The sequence below is a fragment of the Mustela lutreola genome, chromosome 16 (genome assembly GCF_030435805.1).
Source record: "Mustela lutreola isolate mMusLut2 chromosome 16, mMusLut2.pri, whole genome shotgun sequence".
NCBI classification, from domain to species: Eukaryota; Metazoa; Chordata; class Mammalia; order Carnivora; family Mustelidae; genus Mustela; species Mustela lutreola.
In genome coordinates, this window is record NC_081305.1 from 47734958 (window position 1) to 47757924 (window position 22967).

General features: G+C 43.8%; 2 protein-coding genes across 4 annotated transcripts in view; both read left to right on the top strand.

Moving 5' to 3' along the window:
• The window catches only part of LOC131818137 (zinc finger protein 345-like), a 44221-nt gene extending 24078 nt beyond the window's left edge, over window positions 1–20143 (top strand). Inside the window, exons 6-7 of one of the 2 annotated variants that reach the window (XM_059152261.1) lie at window positions 13374–13468; window positions 15832–20143. In XM_059152261.1, the coding sequence (XP_059008244.1) occupies window positions 13374–13468 (95 nt within the window). In that variant the 3' untranslated portion in view covers window positions 15832–20143. Of the gene's footprint in view, window positions 1–7119; window positions 12219–13373; window positions 13469–15831 lie in introns of those variants that run through there. The other variant, XM_059152260.1, reaches the window with a different exon arrangement.
• LOC131818131 (zinc finger protein 585A-like) overlaps window positions 15831–22967 on the top strand; it is an 83844-nt gene continuing 76707 nt past the window's right edge. For both annotated transcript variants that reach the window (XM_059152254.1, XM_059152253.1), the window contains exon 1: window positions 15831–15927. The gene's annotated coding sequence lies outside the window, so the exon portion shown is untranslated. The remainder of the gene's footprint in view (window positions 15928–22967) is intronic.

Below are 22967 nucleotides of genomic sequence, written 5' to 3' on the forward strand. Positions count from 1 at the left end.
AAGAGGATTGTTGAACCATATCATACTTTGTTTTTCAGTTTTTTAAGATTTTAAAAATTATTTTTAAGTAATCTTTATGCTCTGTGTGGGGCTCAAACTCACAATCCAGTCACAAGCTCTTGGGACTGAGCCAGTCAAACACCAGACACCCCTATTTTTAATTTTTTAGAGATCTTCTATTCTGTACCAATGTCTGTATGAGTGCATCTTACCAGCTGTATGTAAAGGTCTCTTTTTCTTCACCTTCCTCACCAACACTTGTTACCTCTTGCTTTTTGATAATAGCCATTCTAAGTGGTGTGAGGTGATACTGTGATTCAGATTTGCAATTTTCTGATACTAGTAATGTTGAGCATCTTTTCGTGTATATATTGGCCATTTGTCATGTCTTTGGATAAGTGTTTATTGAGGTCCTTTCCCTATTTTTAATTGGATTATTTGTTGTTGTTGTTGTTGTTACTGAGGATTTTTTAAGATTTTATTTATTTGGTGGCGCCTGGGTGGCTCAGTCACTAGGCATATGCCTTTGGCTCAGGTCAGGATCCCAGGGTCCTGAGATCAAGTCTCACATCGGGCTCCCTGCTCAGCGGGAAGCCTGCTTCTCTCTCCTGCTCCGCCTGTTTGTGTTCTCTCTCTCAAAATGTCTCTCTCAGTGAAATAAATAAATAAAATCTTAAAAAAAAAAAAAAAGATTTTATTTATTTGGCAGAGAGAGAAAATACAACCCCGTGCGAGGGGCAGAGAGAAAGGCTCCTGCTCAGCAGGGAGCCTGACCTGGGGGTCATTCCCAGGAGTCTGGGATCATGATCTGAGGCAAAGGCACTCAACTGAGCCACCTGAGTGCCCCTGTTGTTGTTTTTATGAGTTCTGTATATACTCTGGATGTTAAAACCTCTTGTCAGATCTTTTGCAGATATTTTCTCCTGTTCCTTAGGTTGCCTTTTCATTTTGTTGTTTCCTTTGCCATACAGAAGTTTCTGATTTGATACAGTGCCACTTGTTTATTTTTGCTTTTGTTGCCTTTGCTTTTGGTGTCATATCCAAAAAATCATTGGCAACACCAATATCAAGGAGCTTTTTTCCCTGAATATCTTCTACAAGTTTTATAATTTCAGGGGTGCCTAGGTGGCTCAGTTGGTTAGGTGTCTGACTTGGTTTCAGCTCATGTGATGATCTTATGGGTTGTGGGACTGAGCCCGGTGTTGGGCTCTCTGTTTGGCACGAAGTCTGAATTTTCTTTCCTTCTGCCCCTCCCCCCACTGACTTGAGCATGTGTGCGCACTCGGCGTTCTCTCAAATAAGTAAAGAAATCTTTAAAAAATAAAACTTTTATAATTTTTGGTCTTATGTTTAAGTTCTTACTCCAATTCAAATGAATTTTTGTGAGTGGAGTAAGATAAGGGTCCAGTTTCCTTTTTTTCCCTCTTCTCCTTCTTCCTTTTTTTCATTGGTAGCGCTAGGACTCACTAGGCTGTCTTAGTGAAGGCTCTGGGGCTCCCCCATGCTGCTCTTAGTGTAGGAAGCTCAGCTGTTTTGTCAGTTCTTCTTGAGCCTGGACCCCAGGAAATTACAGTTCATTAGATGTTGTCCACGAGCGCATCCTCCGTCATCCTCCCGTGGCCAGTGGCCGCCACCAGACATGGGACCTTCTTCATGTGCTGTTCGCTTTTGGGCTTCGCTCCACCCGCTTTAGCCGCCGGGGTCTTGCTGTGACTTAGAGACGGGGACTTGCCAGCCTTACTCAGCCCTCAGCCAGGACTTGTGGGATCTGCTTGAGCAGTGATTCTTTTTTTTTTTTTTTTTTTTTGCCAGAGATAGAGAGAGAGAGTACACACAAGCAGGCAGAGAGGCAGGCAGAGGCAGTGAGAGAAGCAGGCCCTGACGAGCAAGGAGCCCGATGTGGGACTCGATCCCAGGACCTTGGGATCCTGTCCTGAGCCGAAGGCAGCGGCTTAACCAACTGAGCCACCCAGGCGTCCCTGAGCAGCGATTCTGAAAGCAAAAATACATCATACTTCTTTGCCAGCTTCTTTTCTTTTAACCCATGTTCCAAGACTCTTTGCCAGCTTCTTGACTAATTTTTTTATTCTTGTTGAGTTTCTTCAGCGCCTCAGTGTCTATGTGGAGAATATCTACAGCCTTGGCCTCATTGCAGTGGGGCTGGCCCCCCGAAGTATGTACGGAAAACTTGGGGCAGGGAGAGGGTGTAAGCCCAGAATGCCCACACTCCTCGGCAGCTAGTCTGGCTTCTCATGCTAGCTGGTGGGCTTGGCCAAGTTTTCCCCACACCTTCCCTCTTACTTTAAGACCCAGGGTAGAGGTCCTCTTTTTTTCGTTTTCCATGTGGATATCCAGTTTTCCCATCACCATTTATTGAAGAGACTGTCCTTTCTTCATTGTCTGTTTTTGGTGTCCTAGTCAAAGATTGGTTGACCATGTGTGCATGGGTTTACTTCTCGGCTCTCTGTTCTCTTCCATTGGTCTGTTTTAATGCTAGTACCTTACTGTTTTTTTTTTTTGTTGTTGTTGTTTTTTAAGATTTTATTTATTTATTTGTTTGACAGAGAGAAATCACAAGTAGATGGAGAGGCAGGCAGAGAGAGAGAGAGGGCGAAGCAGGCTCCCTGCTGAGCAGAGAGCCCGATGCGGGACTCGATCCCAGGACCCTGAGATCTTGACCTGAGCCGAAGGCAGCAGCTTAACCCACTGAGCCACCCAGGCGCCCGTACCTTACTGTTTTGATTATAGCTTTGGAGTATTTTGAAATCAAGGAGTGTGATGTCTCCAGCTTTGTTCTTCTTTTTCAAAATTGCTTTGGCTATTTGGGGTTTTCTTTGGTTCCATACAAATTTAAGAAGTGTTTTTTCTATTTCTGTGTAAAATGTCAATGGAATTTTTTTGCGAATATCAAAAGCGAGAACAAGATATTTAAGAATGTTGGATATCTTTCCGTCTGTCTTCAGTTTCTTTCATCAGTTTCTTCTTATTTTTAGGATATAGATCTTTCACCTCCTAGGTTAAATTTCTTTGAGTATTTTATTCTTTTTTTTTTTTTTAAAAGATTTTATTTATTTATTTGACACACAGAGAAAGATCACAAGCAGGCGGAGGGGTGGGGGAAGTAGGGTCCCTGCTGAGCAGAGAGCCCAACGTGGGACTCAATCCCAGGACCCTGAGATCGTGACCTGAGCCAAAGGCAAAGGCTTAACCCACTGAGCCACCCAGGCGCCCAATTTTATTCTTCTTGATGCTATTTTAAGTGGGATTGTTTTCTCAATTTTTTTTTGCAGATACTTTATTAGTAGTGTATGTAAATGCAGCTTAGTTTTGTATATTGATTTTTTTTAATCTTGCAACTTTACTGAATTCATTTATTTAATAGTGTTTTGGGGGAGTCTTTTCTTTTTTTCTTTTTTAAGATGGAATATTGCTTGATAGGTGGTTTTTTTCTTTTTTTTTTTTTGTTTTTTTTTTTTGTCAGGAAGAGACCATAAGCAGGGAGAATGGCAGGCAGAAGGAGAAGCAGGCTCCCTGCTGAGCAAGGAGTCCAGTGTGGGACTTGATCCCAGGACCCAGGGATCATGACTCCAGCTGAAGACAGACACTTAACCGACTGAGCCTTGCAGGTGTCCCAATGTTTTGGTGGATTCTTTATAGTTTTCTATATGTAAGATTATGTCACCTGCAAACAGATAACTTTACTTCTTCCATTCCTTTTATTTATTTTTTAAATAATATGATGATTTTTTAAAATAATATGCCTTTCATTTATATTTTTTTCCTTAATTACTCAGGGCTAGGATTACTGCTGCTGTTATGTTGAATAGAAGTGGAGCGAGCGAGCACCTTGTCTTGTTCCTGACAAGGAACAGAGACAAGGACAGAGGCTGGGGGAGGGGAAGAGGGAAGGTTTGAGCTTTTGATCATTGAATGTATTAGCTGTGGGCCTGTCAGATGTACTGAGGTTCGTTGCTTATATATATAATTTGTTGGTGATTTTTTTTTTTATCATGAAAGCACATTGAATTTTGCCAGATGCTTTTTCTGTATCTGTTGATATGGCTATATGATTTTTACCCTTTGAACTGTTATTCAGTTATGGTGGTGTATCATGTGTATTGGTTTACACATGTTGAACTATCCTTGCATCTCAGGGATAAATCCTGATTGTTTGTATTGTATGATGCTTATAATGTGCTTTTGGATTTGGTTTGCAAGAATTTTTTCTTTTAGGAATCTTGCGTTTCTGTTCATCAAGGATATTGGTCTGTAATTTTCTTCTCTTGCATTGTGCTTAAATGCCTTTGACATCAGGGTAATGCTGGCCTTGCAAATGAGTTTGGAAGTGTTCCCCCTTCAGTTGTTTGGAAGACTTCAAGAAGGATGGGGATACCTGGGCAGCTCTCTCGGTTTGTTGAGCATCTGACTATTGATTTCAGCTCAGGTCATGATCTCAGGGTTGTGAGATGGAGCTTGTTGGCGGGCTTCATGCTCAGTGAAAATTCTGCTTGAGATTCTCTCTTTCCCTTCTTCTGCCCCTCCCCCTGCTCGTGCTCTGTCTCTATCTCTCTAAAATAAATAGATCTTTGGGGCATCTGGGTGGCTCAGTCATTAGACATCTGCCTTCTGCTCAGGTTGTAATCCCAGGGTTCTGGGATCCAGCCGCATGTTGGGCTCCCTGCTCAGGAGAAACTCCGCTTCTCCCTCTCCCACTCCCCTTGCTGGTATTCCCTCTCTCGCTGTGTCTCCCTCTCTTAAATAAATGGATAAATTATTTAAATAAATACATAAAATAGACCTTTGGGAAAAAAAGATGGTGTTAATTCTCTAACTATGTTGTGGAATTCCCTCTGATTCTATCGGGTCCTGGGCTTTTCTTTGTGGAACATTTTCTCCTTGCCAGTTATGAGTCTGTTCACATTTTCTATTTCTTCATTATTCAGTATTGTCAGGTTGTACCTTCCTTCCTTCCTTCCTTTCTTTTTTTGGTTTGGTAGTTTGTAGGTTTCTGTGAATTTATCCATGTCTTCTGGGTTATCAATTTGTTGGCATATAATTGTTCATTGTAGCCTTTTGATAGGTTGTATTCCTGCGCTATCGGTTGTGATGTTTCCTCTTTCATTTCTGATTTTATTTGAGTCTTTCTTTTTTCTTAGTCTAATTAAACATTTGTCAGTTTGTTTTATCTTCTCAAAATCGCTTCTCGGCCTTTTGGCTAAGATCAAGTGTTTTATCTTCTCAAAAACCCAACTCTTAGTTGCATGGGTCTTTTCTGTTGTTTTTTTTAATGTCTATTTCATTTATTTCTGCTCTGGTCTTTGTTACTTGCTTCTTTCTGCTTTGACCTTACTTTGTTCTTTTTCTCATAGGTTGACGTATTAAGTTGCTTATTTAAAATTTTTATTTTTTCTTGGGGCACCTGGGTGGCTCAGTGGGTTAAAGCCTCTTCCTTTGGCTTAGGTCATGATCCTGGGGTCCTGGGATCGAGCCCCACATCAGGCTTTCTGCTTGGCGGGGAGCCTGCTTCCCTTTCTCTCTCTGCCTGCCTCTCTGCCTATCTCTGTCTGTGAAATAAATAAATAAAATCTTTAAAATAAATAAAAATAAAAATTTTCCTTTTTTTTAATTAAAAAAATTTTTTTTAAATTTTAAATTATTTGACAGACAGAGATCACAAGTAGGCAGAGAGAAGGGCAGAGAGAGAGAGGGGGAAGCAGGCTTCCTACTGAGCAGAGAGCCCAATATGCAGGGCTCCATCCCAGGACCCAGGGATCATGGCCTGAGCCAAAGGCAGAGGCTTTAACCTACTGAGCCACCCAGGCACCCCCAAATTTTTCTTTTTTCTTAATGTAGATATTTATTGGTAAAACTTCCCCCTTATAACTGATTTTCTTGCATCTGTAAGGTTTAATGTGTTGGGTTTCTATTTTCATTTGTGTACATAGATTTTTTTATTTCTTCTTTGATCCATTGTTTGGAAGAATGTTGTTTAAATTCCACGTATTTGTGATATTTTCCAGCTTTACTTCTGTTAATGATTGCTAGCTTCGTGCCATGTAGTTGGAAAAGATACTTGATATGATTTTAGTCTTCTTAAATGTTAAGAATTGTTTCTTGGGGTGCCTGGGTGGCTCAGTTGGTTAAGCATCTGCCTTCAGCTCAGGTCATGATCCCAGGGTTTTGGGATCCAGACTCTCATTGGGCTCCCTGCTTGTCTGGGAACCTGCTTCTCCCTCTGCCTCTCCCCCTGGCTGTGCTTGCTTTCTCTCAAATAAAAAAATACAATCTTAATTTATCTGAGAGAGGCAGAAAGATCATGAACAGTGGGGAAGGATAGCGGGAGAAGCAGACTCCCCACTTAGCAGGGAGCCTGATGTGTGGGACTCGATTTCAGGACCCTGGGATCATGACCTGAGCTGAAAGCAGATACTTACCTAACTGAGCCACCCAGGTGCCCCAAATAAATAAATAAAATCTTTAAAAAAAAAAAAAAAGTGTGTGCCTGGATGGCTCAGTCAGTTAAACATCTGCCTTTGGCTTGGGTCATGACCCTGGAGCCCCAGGTTGGGCTCCTGGCTGAGCAGGGAGTTTACTTCTCCCTCTGACCCTTACCCCTCTCATGCTCTCACTCTCTCAAATAAATGGATAGAATCTTTTAAAAAAAAAAAAAAGTTTCATGACCTAACATATGAGAGTTCTCGAGAATGTTCCAGGCGTTCTTGAGAAGAATGTATTCTGTTGCAATTGAAGGGCATCTTCTGTATATATCTGTTAAGTGCATTTGGTGTAAGTGCAGTTCAACTCCAACACTTCCTTATTGATTTTCTGTCTGGATAATCTGTCCATTGTTGATAACAGGTTATTGAAGTCCTCTACTGTTACTGCATTGCTGTCTATTTCTGTTATTTGCTTAATATATTTAGGTGCTTGGATATTGGGTACATATTATATCTTTTTGATGCATTGACTTCTTTATCATTTTTTGTCGGGTAATTTTTTACTTTAAAGACTTTGACATTAGAATAGTTATCTGCTCATTTTTGCTTTTCATGTGTATATTTGTAATTGGATTGCTCTCTTCCAATAAAGTGTACGTCACAAGTGTTTCTTTGTGTTCAGGTTGCTCCTGTCGAGCAGAGGCTGCGGAGGCACCCTTTGAACAGAGCATTTCTGTAGGTGTGTCACAGGCCAGGGCTCCGAAGGAACCTCGGTCTTCCCAGAAGACCCACCCCTGTGAGATGTGTTCTTCAGTCTTGAGAGAGATTTTCCACTTGATTGGGCACCAGGGAAAACAGAACAACCAGAAACTCTTCAAGTATGGGGCATGTGTGAAACAAATTTATCCTAGTGCAAACCTTCAACAGCATGAGAAGCAAGCCATGGGAGAAAAACCCATCAGAAGCAGTGTGGACAGGGCTTCACTTGTGAAAAGCAGCAATTTCCATGATTCGGGAAAGCCCTTAATGTATAAGGAGGTTGAGAAGGACTTCCTAGCCACCTCAGAGCATCAACAACAACAGACCACTCATACTGGGGAGAATAAAATCACTGAGCATGGGGTAGCTTCTCAGAGCATGAAAAGTCATCGCACCTGGGAAGAATGTAAGAAAGCTGTTGGTCCCAAACACACACTTGTTCAGGACCAGGGTGTCCACACTGGAAGACAGTGTCTCATGTGCCCTGAATGTGGAAAAACATTCAGGTACAAATCCTCACTTACAATTCATCAGAGAGTCCATACTTCTGACAGGCTTCATGTGTGTCGTGACTGTGGAAAATCCTTTAGGGGAAGCTCAACCCTCAGTCAGCATCGAAGAATTCATGCTGGCCCAAGGCAGTGCAAATGTAGCAAGTGTGGGAAATCCTTTAGCCAAAAATTTGTCCTCGTTCATCCTCAGAGAAGTCAAACTGATGAAAATTGTTACGTGTGCCGTGTATGCGCTCAGACTTTTAGCCAGAGCTCCATCCTTACTCAACAACGTACGGTTCATACTGGAGAAATGAGTTATGAGTGCACTGAATGTGGGAAATCTTTTAGACGAAAATCTGATCTCATTGAACACTGGAGAGTACACACAGGAGAAAGGCCTTATGAATGTAGTGAATGTGGAAAATCTTTTACTTCTAGCTCTGCGCTCCGTTACCATCAGAGAATTCACACTGGAGAAAAACCTTATAAATGCAGTGAATGTGGAAAGTCTTTTACCTCTAGCTCTGGCCTCCGTTATCATCAGAGAATTCACACAGGAGAAAGACCATATGAGTGTAATGATTGTGGGAAATCTTTTACCCAAATAAATCATCTCATTATACACCGAAGAGTTCACACAGGAGAAAGGCCTTATGAATGCAGTGAATGTGGGAAATCTTTTAGCCACAAATCTTACCTCTCTCAGCACCAGAGAGTTCACACGGGAGAAAGGCCTTATGAATGCAGTGAATGTGGAAAATCTTTTACCTCCGGCTCTGCCCTCTGTTATCATCAGAGAGTTCACACTGGAGAAAAACCTTATGAGTGTAGCGAATGTGGGAAATCTTTTACCAATGGACCGATACTAATTCGACACCGTAGAGTTCACACAGGAGAAAGGCCTTATGAGTGCAGTGAATGTGGGAAATCCTTTACCCAAAGAAATCACCTCAATATACACCAGAGAGTGCACACAGGAGAAAGGCCTTATGAGTGCAGTGAGTGTGGAAAATCCTTTACATCTGGCTCTGCCCTCCGTTATCATCAGAAAGTGCACATTGGAGAAAGGCCTTATGAGTGCAGAGAATGTGAGAAGTCTTTTACCTCTACCTCTGCCCTCCGTTGTCATCAGAGAGTTCACACAGGAGAAAGGCCTTTTGACTGCAATGAATGTGGGAAATCTTTTAGGGATAGTTCCCAGCTGAGTCAACACCAGAGAGTTCACACTGGAGAAAAGCCTTATGAATGTAGTGATTGTGGGAGATCCTTTAGTCAGAATTCATACCTCTCTAAACACCGGAGAGTTCACACTGGAGAAAGGCCTTATGAGTGCAGTGAGTGTGGGAAATCTTTTACTTCTGTCTCTGCCCTTGGTTATCATCAGAGAGTTCACACTGGAGAAAGGCCTTATGAGTGTAGTGAATGTGGGAAATCTTTTACCAATAGCTCCATACTGATTCGACATCGCAGAGTTCACACAGGTGAAAGGCCACACAAGTGCAGCGAATGTGGGAAGTCCTTCACCCAAAGAATTCACCTCATTATTCACCGGAGAGTTCACACAGGAGAAAGGCCTTTTGAGTGCAGTGAGTGTGGGAAATCTTTTACCTCTCGTTCCACCCTACATTATCATCAGAGAGTTCACACAGGAGAGAGGCCTTACGACTGCAGTGAATGTGGGAAATCTTTTAGCCGAAAATCTAATCTTTCTCAGCATCGGAGAGTTCACACCGGCGAAAGGGCTTAGATGGGTAGGAAATGTAGTTTCCTTGTTCAGTGTAATGATACCAGAGGAAACCCTTTGTGAGGCACCATTTGTCTGAATTCAGTCTTCTACATCCAAGTGCCAATAGCAGAGAGATTTCCCTTAAGTTTCAGTTATGTGGAAGCACGTGTGCCTATATTGCATTTTCTAAACTGCCCAGGGCTCTTTCCAGAATTATGTCGCTGCCAGTCTGTGGCCAAAGCTGTGTACTTCTACCACCTGGCAAGTCTCCACAACGTGCATCAGTCATCACCCCACTGTGCTCAGGGAAGCTGACCTCTGTTCTCATTTGTTGGAGGAAATTAGGAATAACCTGAGTCCTTAGGGGGACCTTGACTTTTTTCTGACTAACTGGCATGGACCCGACCCACGTAGTCCTGGAGAACACTGTACGAGTGTAGCTGACAGAAAAGGACCACCCTTTGCAGGGATATGGTCTCTTGAGATCTTTGTGATTAATTTTTCCAGCTTCCAAGTCACTTAACTCAAGAACTGCTAGCCCCTCTTGCTTTGGCTTGTGCAATAACAAGTCTTTGCTATTTAAGTCATCTTTGATCTTGGCTGTTCTACTTACCATGTATAGTGGTTTATAAACATTTTGAAGTCTGCAAGCATGAAGGGGTGGACATCTTTCATTGGGGTGGGTCTTGAACTTTCTGTACCTCAAGGGGACAGTAACAGTGGCAGAAATAGCTTACCAGTTTTTGCCAAATTTGTACTGCCCATGGCCTCCTAGGAAACACTGCAGGGTTTTCTGGTCCTCATTTGAGACACGATGCTGTGAGTTTGGGGAGTCTCAGAGGTCACGCCGAGGAGGATCAGGTGTGAGAACCTCACGTGCTTCTGGGAGCAGCATGAATTTTTTCCTTTGTTCACAGAGGATATCACGGGGGATGTCAGCACTGTTGCGGGGAACCTCTTCCCCAGGTCCTGCAAAGAGCCATGTGCCCTGACATCCAGGTTTCTGTAGGTGATGGTCATTGGTTGTATGGCTGTAAGGTTGAGGGGAAACTGAACTGCTGCAATAACATTGGCTTCATAGGGAGGGGAGGAGGCCACAGCCAACCAGATGGAGTGTGCCTCCTCTAAAAGCGTGCCCGCAAACACATCTGTGCCAGGGACTGCAGAGCTGGAGTGCATGCCAGTCCGTGGACCTCCAGGTGTAGTTACCTTGTGTAGCTTATGTCATGGTCATTGGAAGTAATGGAAAGGTTTTTTGGATTCCTGTAACCTCTCAGCGATGTTCACCTTAAGATCATTGCTGATAGGCAGAAAACAGATTGAGAAAATGGAGATCTGTAGTCCGGGGATGTGGCTTTTGTGACCCAGCCAACAGTCCTTTAGACGCTGGTGGAAAGCCCTTCATTGGTCACTACATTTGCTCTCACTGAGCAAAACTGGCCTCCACGGAGCAAGAATGTGCAGTGAATGTAGGGTTGCAAAACCTGTTTTCCAAAAAGAGTTGGGCACAGATTTTTTATTTTGAATCATTTTTGAAAAGCTTTATTAAGGTATAATTTACATGTAATAAACTGTATATACTGGAAATGTAAGTTTTGACATACTTATGAACCTGGAACATCACAGTCATGATAGTGATCATGTGTCATTGCATATTTACCTCGTATCTTCATAATCTCTCTACCTGCCTTCCCAGCCCTCCGAGTCATCATTGATTTGCTTTCCATTATAATAGAAAACTTAATTTTCTATAATTTTATATAGTAGGAGTCAAAGTTTTTTTTCCTACTTTTATGTTGCATAAAGAATTGTAGATGCGGGGCGCCTGGGTGGCTCAGTGGGTTAAGCCTCTGCCTTCGGCTCAGGTCATGATCCCAGGGGCCTGGGATCGAGTCCCGCATGGGGCTCTCTGCTCAGCGGGGAGCCTGCTTCTCCTCATCTCTCTCTCTGTCTGTCTCTCTGCCTATTTGTGATCTCTCTCTCTGTCAAATAAATAAATAAAATCTTTAAAAAAAAAAAAAGAATTGTAGATGCATCAGTGATATATAAGTAACTCGTTTCTTTGTTTTTGTTTTTTGGCTGAGAAATATTCTGATCTTTGAAGATAGCACTATTAGTTTACCCATTAGTTTATAGACATTTGGGTATTTCTAATTTTTGCCTATGGAAAATAAAGTTGATACAAACATTTGTGTGTAATTATATTGATACGTGTTTCACTTACCTTTAGTCAGTAACTCAGAGTGGAAAGTCTCAGTCTTAGGGTAAATAAATGTTCAACTTAAAGAAATTAGCAAACTGTGATCTAAATTATTACACCTTTTTGTATTCTTGCCAGCAGTGTATGAGAGTTGCATTTCCTTCACATCTTAGTGAATGGTTTAGTTTGGTCAGTTTTTAATTTTAACTCTTTATAAGTGTGTAGTGCTGTTTAGTGTTTTAACTGAATTTTGCTAAGGAGTCATGATGAGCCTTTTTTTCAGATGTGCGTTTACTATCTATATTTTTGCTAAAATGTCTGTTCGTATCTTCTGCCTATTCTGTGAATTTTCATTCTCTTTTTATAAAAGGATGTGAAACAACAAAGATGTATGTTGGGATTTCATTCATTTTGTGGCTTTTTTACTTTGTGGAATCATTTTTAATACTGGAAGTATATGTTCTCATTGTTTTCAGTTTTTTTATGCTATGCATAATGTAATGGACACATACACACTTTTAATTTTAATCTACATTATTGACGTCTTTGCTTTCTGAGGTCCAGACATTTAATAATACAATAAACCCTCACTTTGTAGTGTGTGCCCATTTTCCTGGTGTATCTATGGTGGCTGGTGGGTTGGAGCAGGACTTGGGGGCACCAGAGAGACTCAGGATGAACAAGGTGTGTTTTGAGTCCCGAAGCCCAGCAGAGAGGGAAATAAGGCACTGATGAGGATCTCCGTCCAAGCCCCGGTGCAGGGTGTGGAGATCCCCAGGAAACATGGGCAAACTAAGCCCTCTGTGGGCCTCAGATTCCTCCTGTGTAGCGGGCGTAAGGTGTGGGCTGCTCCATAGCATTTGGGGGAGGTTAAGAGCTGAGGTACCCATTCGTTGTGTGGTGGCTGCACCTGTGGCCTCTCTAGTCCTGGGCACCTCCAGCCTCTGCTGGCAGTGATGTCCCTGGGCCAAGCAGTCTTGTTTAGCCAGTCTCCCAAAGGCTCTCCACCCCTGGGTGTGTGTGAGGAGGAAATGGGGCTTCTCAGAACCTGCCGACCCACCTGAGGGGCAGGTGGTACTTCTCGGCCTCAGAGTCTGCTCTGAGTCTGTTGCTCCTTGGTGGCTAGTACAGATGTGGTAATGGTGCTCACCTAGGCCCTGAGAGGGTTACAAAGACACACCTGGAGCAGGTGCCAGTGTCGGGACTCCAGGGTTTGTGTTGTGAGCATCTTTGCTAATTCTCACAGCAACCTGAGGAGGTGGGAATGGGAATAATGGTTGTATTTCTAGGGAAGTCCAGGCTCAGAAAGCTAGTTGGTTCCCCAAGGTCATATAAGAGATGAGCACTGGTTCCAGAAACAGGATTCAAACCCAAATGACTAATTCCAGACCTGGCTACCTTTAATCCCTCTAGCACAGCTTGGGAGTGCTCAGCCCAGGGCAGGTGCATGGGCCAAGGAGACACTGCTGCTGCTGTTCTCGGTGGAATTACCATCAGGACTGTTTTCCCACTTGCCCTCTGCCCCCACAGTCCTCGTGGGAAAGCCATTTTCGTCTCCAGTGTCACCCCTTCTCTCAGCTGCAGTAGCATTATGCAAAGGCTGCATCTGTCTCCTCGAGCCCAGCACAGAGCTTGAACCTCAAGACGCCTTGGTGACTCTGGGTTGGATCTCTGCGTCTTTATCAGCAGTGGAACAACTGCTCTGATCCCACCCACCACCCGAAGGTCAATCTAATGCCTTAGTTTAACTTTTTCAGGTGTTCATGACTGCAACTCTGGTGGGCTGTACGCAGCCCAGAGGATCCAGTGCCTGGGCATGCGCCAGAGACCTTTGGGCTCCTGGTCCAGCTAGGTAAGGCCTCACCTCTCCAAGCAGCCTCTCTCTCCCCTGCTGCAGCTCTGCTTTTCCCATACGAGTCAGGACTGAGCTCCGGAAAGTGCCAGGTCCCAATGCAGCCTCTCTTTCCACAGCTGTGTGACCTTGACACACAAGCCCAGTCTGATGAAGGACGGGGCAGCTGCTTCTGAGGGTTAGTTATTCACTCGGCCCCCCGCGCCTGCAACACCGACATCAGAGGTAGAGGCCAAGGTTGCAATGGTAGGTGGACATTAGGTGACAGTGGCAGCAGGACGGTAGCTGGGGTGAAGTTGGAGGTTATAAAGTAGACGAATACTGCCTGTTACAGGCCTCAGGTAAGGGAAATCAAAAGTGCCCAAGGGGGACTGCAGGGTGTGGTGGAACCAAGGATAGAATCCGGTGGCAGAAGACCTGGGCCCTCTCCCTGCCCTGCCGCTTGCTGCTGTGCAATTTCGAGTAAATTAGTCTCTCTGAGCTTTGCTTCCTCGTCTGTCTGGTGGAGACTGTGCCTGCGCCCCAGCAACCTCACATGGTCATTATGAGAAAGAGATGATGATTGCAAAAGTGCCAAACCGGTATGGTTACCGTTTTTGCTACAACTTTGGTTTTAAGATCTGGTACCTGACCTAAAGGCACTCACAGCCTGTTTCTTGTGAAGAAAAGCTCCTGCAGCCCCAAGAAGGCACAGAAGTCAAATCGCTGTTTCGTGCGTCTGAAACTAGTGTCACATGGTGCGTGAACTGTACTCAGGTGTTAAAAATTAGAAGGAAAGGAAGGACAGAAGCGAGGGGGAGGGGGCAAGGGAGGGAGAAAGGAAAAGAAAGACAAGACAGTACAGGCTCGGCCAGAGAAGGGGCATAGATGATGCGCCCAGCCAGCTGCAATCTGGGTGGGCTGGGAGGTCCCAGGCGACTCAGTGCCTAAGGTGACTGCGGCTTCCACCCCCGCAGCAATGGGACTTTGAACAAACCAAATGGGAATTTCCTGGCCAACACTGGGAATTATCCCTTGATAGACCCTTTGCTTCCCCTTAGGAGGGCAAGCTTTTCTAAAACAATGCATTCTTTGCTAATAAATGTCCATTTTCTATACTGTTTCTACCATTAAAAACTTGCCATTTTGTACACCTTCTCGGAGCTGCCCTCTACTTGCTAGATGGGATGCCGCCTCATTGATAAGTCCTTTAATGAAGCCAATTAGACCTTCCCTTTAACTCAGTTGATTTTTTTTTAAAACAGTTTTAACGCTATCAACATTTATTTTATTCATTCCATGTTAAAATAATCATCCTTTTTTTTGTTCACCCCTATCAATATTTGTTTTACTCACTTTATTCCTTAATACTGTTTAAAAATTTGTGTCCTGCTAAAACCAGTCTGTTGACTCTGTCTCCTGCTTTTTCCTACTTTTGTTAATTAATGTAATATTTTTATTATCTATAAGACCCATGAGGGAAAGCTGAAACAGCATTTTGTTTGTTTTTAAGATTTCATTTATTCGAGAGAGAGATCAAGAGAGAGTACACGAGCAGGTGGAGCAGCAGACTCCCCGCTGAGCAGGGAGCCCAACGTGGGGCTCGATCCCAGGACTCTGGGATCATGACCTGAGCTGAAGGCAGAGGCTTAATCCACTGAGCCACCCAGGCATCCCAGAAACATGTTAAGGCTTCCTGAACTGTCCAGTCTTACAGCAGTAGGGCTGCATGGGGCGCCCATGTGAGCAGGGCCCCTTAACCACAGCTTTTCCCATGAACCAGTAACAGGCATATTCAGTGTGTGCATATCCCAGTCGCAGAGTCAGGCCCACACGGCTGCATACCAAGCACATCGGCAGCTTCATCTGGGATGCTCCATTCAGCATCCATGGGGGAAACAGATCCCTCGTCAGGATTGACACAGCCTTCTGGGACTTTTACTCCACTCCGCCGGTTGGCTTTCCTCTAAGGACTACCTTCTATGTGTCTCCGTCACATACAGCCATCTGCGATGATTTCACAGCAAGCTGTGGGTCCCGTATCAACACAAACATACTCTTCCATTCTGCAGCATTAAAACTGAAGACATAGCCCTCAAATTAGTTACTCTCATAATCCATTTTCTGTAAAAGTTCTGATGTTACTGATCTATAAAGTGAAAGAACTCCTTCATAGTCTGCCCCCTGGTTTCAAGGTTTTTGGTTTTCCCCTCCACCTTGTTTATGAACTTCTTGGTGAGCAGAGATCATAGAATTACTTTGTTATCCCCCACAGTTTTTCTCTTGGGATGCCACTTTGAGACCAGTGGGTGGAGCGCAGATGTCCTGAAATGGGAGCTTGGTCTAGCAACCAAGTCTGACCCAGCTTTCTCCTTTACTTTCAGTTGAGCTGTGAATATTTTCCTGTTTCTCAGTAGTGTGCACTTCTGCATCCAGGGAGTCAGCCCTCCAGGAGTTAACTCCATCTCTGAATTCCATTGGTAAGTTTTATCTTTAGTAACTGATTGTAACACAGCTACTGCTCCGTATCATGGTGACCACCATACTGACCATACGGCTGCTCAGGAAACAAAGGTTATTTATCTCTGACCCTCTCCTCCTCTTACCAAACCACATGTTTCCGCGAGCAGGCACTGTTCTAGCAAAACTTCCTTCATGACACCAACTACCTTCTGCATCAACAGTTCCAGCGAAAGAGGGTGTTGCCACGTCCACCCTGAAATAATATATATGTATGCGTACGTATGTATACACACATATATGTGAATGCAGGCATGTACATGTGTGCGTATTTCAGGTGTGAATGAGAAATGGTAGTGTTGGAAGAAGTCATCAGGAAGACATGACTGCTGGTTGCTGCTAGAGATGGGCCTGGGTAATTGGAGGCTTTTTTTTGTTTGTTTTCTTTTAAAGATTTTATTTATTTGACAGAGAGATCACAAGTAGGCAGAGGCAGGCAGGGTGGGGGCAGGAAGCAGGTTCCCCGCTGAGCAGAGAGCACGATGTGGGGCTCGATCCCAGGACCCTGAGATAATGACCTGAGCCGAAGGCAGCGGCTTAACCCACTGAGCCACCCAGGTGCCCCAATCGGAGGCTTTTTACCCCCTCCCCATCCTTGGAATGTCCATTCTGCTTGCCTTCCCTGCACTGGGCTGCCCAAGGACACGGCCTTGAGTTAGTAAGGTGTTGATGCCCTCTGGATGGTGCATGCAGCCCATCCTGGTTAAGGCTTCTGCAAAACCGTCAGGATCCTGGTAGGCACGTGCAGAGATCTGTTCATCCTGCAGTCACCCGGGGGTAGGCTTCACATGTACATTCCCTTGCTTAAACCTGCCACCTACCAGTGTGGGATGGTCTGCCTCTGTCCTCCGTGTGTGGGGGCCAGTTTCAGATTATACCCAGGAAGCTCCCCAGATTGTAAACTAAAAGGTAGAAGGAAGAAGTAATTGTTTCAATGTGTCCAACATTTGTAAAGATTTTTTGAAAGAGACTCAGAGTGAAGAGCACTGATGAGGAGATTATCTATCAAGAGATCTGGTTAAGCAATTTTTCTTTGCCAACTCCTTCGGGCTTCCCTCTAAGGAGTTCCTTAAGACCATGGCAGCTTTGGAAGGAAATACTTTCTAGGTGATGTTGGACATAAACTTGTCCTTTCTTTTCACAGAGGGCCAGAAGGACCTGTCTCAGCTCAGACAGCTTCTGGGCCAGTAAGCTTTCCCCGGTATTTTGAGGTGGGTGGAGCTGAGAATGATGTCCCCAACGTGCACTAGATTTTGCTCTTTCCTCTCCTGGGTCCTGTAACTCCTGCTAAATTCCTTTATTGCTATGAATAGACTGGACCAAGAAAGAGTAAAAACAACTACATCAAAATATTCATAGATACCATCTTTCAGACATTCCAGAAAGATGTACTGTTCTGGTAAATACATTCAGGTTGGTCTGCGTTAACATGAGTCCCAACTTCACGGCCTGCCAAGTGGCTCTGTGATCTCTGGTCTGCAGTGGCACAGGCAGCAAGGCCACCAAATTCCCAGCAATAGCCTTTCTCCAGACCTTCCCATGAGGCCAGATCCCTGAGCACCATTCTCGTGGAGGATGTTTGGCTCCTTTTCCTCCATCTTCTATTTTATATTTTCACATAACCCTGATTATAAAGCCGCACCGTGGTCTGATGAACACCTCTGCCCTGGTGTCTTCGGCTCCCTGACCTTCATCCCGTCATGCCTTAGCAGTGATGCCCCAGTGTTTGTTTTGTTTAGCCTGCTGGACAAAAAAACAAATGTTTCAAATGCAGTTTGTGGGCTAGAAGTCCCCTCTAGAACATCCAGTCATTTTGTTGAGTCAACTCTGTATATTCCTAGGCTCTCTTGTTATACTATTTAATCTTCTGGGACATTTGGATTCAAAGTTGAATAATAATGATAATAACTCTGTTTCAGATTGCTTATAGTGTATAGAAAACATGAACCTTAATAATTTTATCTATCTTTTTATTTATTTTAGAGAGACCAACGTCAGGAAGGGACAGAGGGAGAGAGAGAATCTTAAGCAGGCTCCAGACTCACTGTGGAGCCTGACACTCATCTTGATCTCACTACCTTGAGATCATGACCTGAGTTGAAACCAACAGACACTTAACCAACTGAGCCACCAACGCACCCCTTGATAATTATTTTTATTTTTTAAAAAATATTTTTATTTATTTATTTGTCAGAGAGAGAGAGCGTGCGCACAAGCAGGAGGAGTGGCTGGCAGAGGGAGAAGCAGACTCCCTACTGAGCGAGGAGCCCAATGCAGGACTCGATCACAGGACCTTGGGATCATGACATGAGCCAAAGGCAGACACTTAACTGACTGAGCCACCTTATAATTTTTATTTTATTTTATTACTATTTTTAAGGATTTTATTTATTTATTTGACACAGAGAGACACAGCAAGAGAGAGAACACAAGCAGGGGGAGTGGGAGAGGGAGAAGCAGGCTTCCTGCCAAGCACAGAGCCCGGGCTCAATCCCAGAATCCTGGGATCATGACCTAAGCCAAAGGCAGACACTTAACAACTGAGCCACCTAGGTGCTCCCTACCCTGATGTAATTTTAAAATAATTTTCTAAAATTGAATAATGTTAGTCACTAGAGATATTCAGGAAGTTTTGTGATAATATAATATAGGGAACCATCATGTTAAATAAGGAGGTAAACTGACACAAACTTGAATTACTGGAAATTAAATGTATTCAGAAATAGCAGAGAAATTAAAATTTAGACACACAAAATGCAGCAAGATATAGGCAAGTCAGCTGGGGTTTTTAGCAGGCTGTACTTATGGTATGCAGTGTAAAGATAGAGTCGTCCAGTCAGAGTACATGCAGTGAGTTCACTGTCGTGAGGATGGAAGAATATTCTCGGAGGATGTTAGTTGGTCAGGTGACAAGTCTTCTGCAAACTGAACATTTAAAGGAAATCAGTCTCAGTTCTTAAGCTCCATTCTTCTGAGTTTGTTTACACGAGATGGTCCATTTCGTATCTTCTAGTTCCATTTTATTTATTTTTTAAAGATTTTATTTATTTTAGAGAGAGAGCAAGAGAGGGAGCACAAGCACAGGGAGTGGTAGAGGGAGAAGCAGGCCTCCCGCAGAGCAGGGAGCCTGATGTGTAGGGCTTGATCCCAGGACCTTGGGATCATGACCTGAGCTGAAGGCAGATGCTTAACAACTGAGCCACCCAGGTGTCCCTTCCAGTTCCATTTTACTTTTTAATTTAATCTAATTTTTTTCTTTTTAAATATTTGTGTTTTTTTAAATTTATTTGATAGACAGAGATCACAAGTAGGGAGAGAGGCAGGCAGAGAGAGGAGGAAAGCAGGCTCGATGCTGAGCAGAGAGCCTGATGCAGGGCTTGATCCCAGGACCCTGAGACCATGACCTGAGCCGAAAGCAGAGGCTTTAACCCACTGAATCACCCAGGCGCCCCTCCAGTTCCATTTTAAATTGAACTCCTTTCTTTTTTTTTTTTTAAGATTTTATTTTTTTATTTGACAGACAGAGCTCACAAGTAGGTAGAGAGGCAGGCAGAGAGATTGGAAGGGAATTAGGCTCCCTGCTGAGCAGAGAGCCCGATGCAGGGCTCAATCCCAGGGTCCTGGGATCATGACCTGAGCCGAAGGCAGAGGCTTTAACCTACTGAGCCACCCAGGTGCCCCTAAATTGAACTCCTTTCACAGAATGTTTAGGGTAGAAAACCACTTCTGATTTGAAATTTATGCAGACATATATATAGATTTGTTTCAATTTCAAAGCATAGTGGGGAAAAATGTTTTAATCGGAGAGAATAATACCTGGAAATACCAAAAGTTGGACAAGTATGTGTGGGAGATCATTGCCTTTATAGTACAATGTACGGTGGGGAGAACAGTTAGAAAAGAAGCCCAAAAAGTAGACGAAAGTTTTCTGTGACATGTATCTAAGACAAAAGGATCAAAATTATCAGAACTTTTCTTAAGCCAGATGATATGTCTGTGACATTTTAGTCAGGCTGGATCAGCAATCAGCATTGCTCATAATATAAAATGCTTCAATGGAAATAAATGTATTTTACTAAACTCTACATTTAGCACCTTTTAATATTTCTTTTTGTTTTAAGTAGTTCTTGGAAATAATGCTTTTACAATTAAATACTGTAAGTAAATATCACTAAATCACCTTTTGGAAATTATGTTTCTCTAAAAGTCACTTTTAGAAGTTATTGTGAGCCATTGGCATCTGGGAGATACTTTTGAATAGTTGAATAGTCTTTGCCATTTATCATCTAACTTAAATAACTCCTTTGCCTTTTATTACCACTAAAACATTAATATAATACCTCCTCCAATGTTGAAACCATAACCCCCAAGTGACTATATTAAGAGCTAGGCTTTTAAAGAGGTAATTAAGGTTTAATGAGGTCATTAGGATGGGGTCCTACACTATTAGAACTGGCTTCCTTTTTTTTTTTTTTTTAAGATTTTATTTATTTCTTTGACAGAGAGAGAGATCACAAATAGGCAGAGAGACAGACAGAGAGAGAGATGAGGAGAAGCAGGCTCCCTGCTGAGCAGAGAGCCCCATGCGGGACTCGATCCCAGGCCCCTGGGATCATGACCTGAGCCGAAGGTAGAGGCTTAACCCACTGAGCCACCCAGGTGCCCCGAACTGGCTTCCTTTTAAGAGGAATAGACACCAACACTGTGCTCACCAGGGGGAAGAGGACATGTGAGGACACAGCTAGGTGGCCCATCCACAAGGCAAGGAGACAGACCGTGTACCACCAAACCTGTTGACACCTTCATCTTCAACTTCCAGCATCCAGAACTGTGAGAAAGTACATTTTTGTTGTTTAAGCCAACCAGTCTATGGTACTTACGTTACAGTGTTACTGCGGTCCTGGTAGACTAGCACAGCTCTCATGTAATGTGCTCTCTTCACCAAATACATAAACAACTGTTAGGGTATGGAGTCAACCACCACTCAATTAGACAGAGAACACTCTCGATAATGCAAGTCACACAGCAAGGTTTATTTCCAGCTAGCTGGGGTCCAAGTATCTGCCCGGCACAGCGGGTTTCAGCAAGGACCCCAAGCACTCAAAACCAAAGGTTTATATAGCATTTTTTAAAAACATCCAACTCACAGTAATTTTCCATCACTTCAGAAACCATACATACTTTTGGCTTGTGCCCCCCTGGTGGTTTAGTAAGATAAGCTCTTTTCTAACATCTGGTCCCCGTGGCGCAACCACCCAGCCACCCTGATGGTTTGAGCTGATTAGCTGTTGCCAGGGTGTTGCAGGGTAAAGTACTTTCTTGGAACTAAAGCAGGGTGGGAGTCCCTGGAACTAAAGTAAAGTAGGGGAGAGTTCAGTCCTTGGGCCTGAGATGGCTGCCCAAGCTAAGATGGCTGTACTTATGCTAACCCACTTTTACACAACAAGGCTCAAAGTATGAAGAGATATAGTTAAGGGGACACCATAAATTCAGAAATTGCTATGGAGATATAAGTCAGCTTTTTTAAAAACTGGGAGGGATTCAGTTTGGAGGTTCCTATTTCATTTCCACTTCTGTTAGAAGCCAAAACTTAGCTCTGGTTTGCAAAGTCCAAACAAGAAGCCTGGTCCTGAAAGTCAGGCTTTAAATCTCTCAGTATCCCCTTTATTTCCTACATACACATTTGCAGGGTATAACTTCAGAGTAACAGGGTCTGACTTACTGTCCTATCACAGTAAACTATAAAACTATATAAAATACAAATGGCTGAGTCCTTTTAGGGGCCGTCCTTGGGCAAGAGTTGATCTGAAACTTCATGCTAAGCTCTCTTGTTACCTCTCATCACAGAGGTGGAAACTCTCACTGTCATGTCAAGGGAAAGGTGCACACAGGTGCCATGGGCCACTGAATCCCAGCTTTCAAGTCCAAAAGCAGTGTCCTCTAAGCCTGCTCAGAGGGAGAGTTCACACTTCTCCCTCTAGAGCCTGATGACCCACATTTGGTACCAGAACAGTTCTGGGCCCAAGTGTTGGCACAATCTTGGGGAGAGGTCCACAGGGCAGGGTAGGGCCAGAATGATGCTGTCCTCCGGGGACATTGTGGTGGGCACCAAAGCCAAACTTATGTAATGAAGCTTCCATAAAAATCCAAAAGGAGGGTGCCTGGGTGGCTCAGTGGATTGGGCCTCTGCCTTCGGCTCAGGTCATGATCTCAGGGTCCTGGGATCGAGTCCCGCATCGGGCTCTCTGCTCCGCGGGGAGCCTGCTTCCCCCTCTCTCTCTGCCTGCCTCTCTGCCTACTTGTGATCTCTCTCTGTCAAATAAATAAATAAAATCTTTACCAAAAAAAAAAAATCCAAAAGGAAGGAGTTGGTTCTAAATTGGTGAACGCATGGAGATGTGGGGAGAATGGCATACTCAGAGGGAGCATGGAAGTTCCATTCCCCTGCCCACATACCTTGCCCTGTGCATCTATTCCTGGGTTATATCCTTTTATAATAAACTTGTGCTCTAGTAAATAAATGTTCTAAGAGTTCTTTTTTTTTTTAAAGATTTTATTTATTTATTTGACAGAGAGAGATCACAAGTAGGCAGAGAGGCAGGCAGAGAGAGAGAGAGGAGGAAGCAGGCTCCCTGCCAAGCAGAGAGCCCGATGCAGGACTCGATCCCAGGACCCTGAGATCATGACCTGAGCCGAAGGCAGAGGCTTAACCCACTGAGCCACCCAGGTGCCCTATTCTAAGAGTTCTGTGAGCTGCTCTGGCAAATTAAGGAGGGAGTCTTGGGAACTTTTTTTTTTTTTTTTTAAGATTTTATTTGTTTATTTGACACACAGAGAGAAATCACAAGTAGGGAGAGAGGCAAGCAGAGAGAGAGAGGTAAGCAGGCTCTCCGCTGAGCAGAGAGCCCAATGAGGGACTCCATACTAGGACCCTGAGATCATGACCTGAACTGAAGGCAGAGGCTTAACCCACTGAGCCACCCAGGCACCCAGTCTTGGG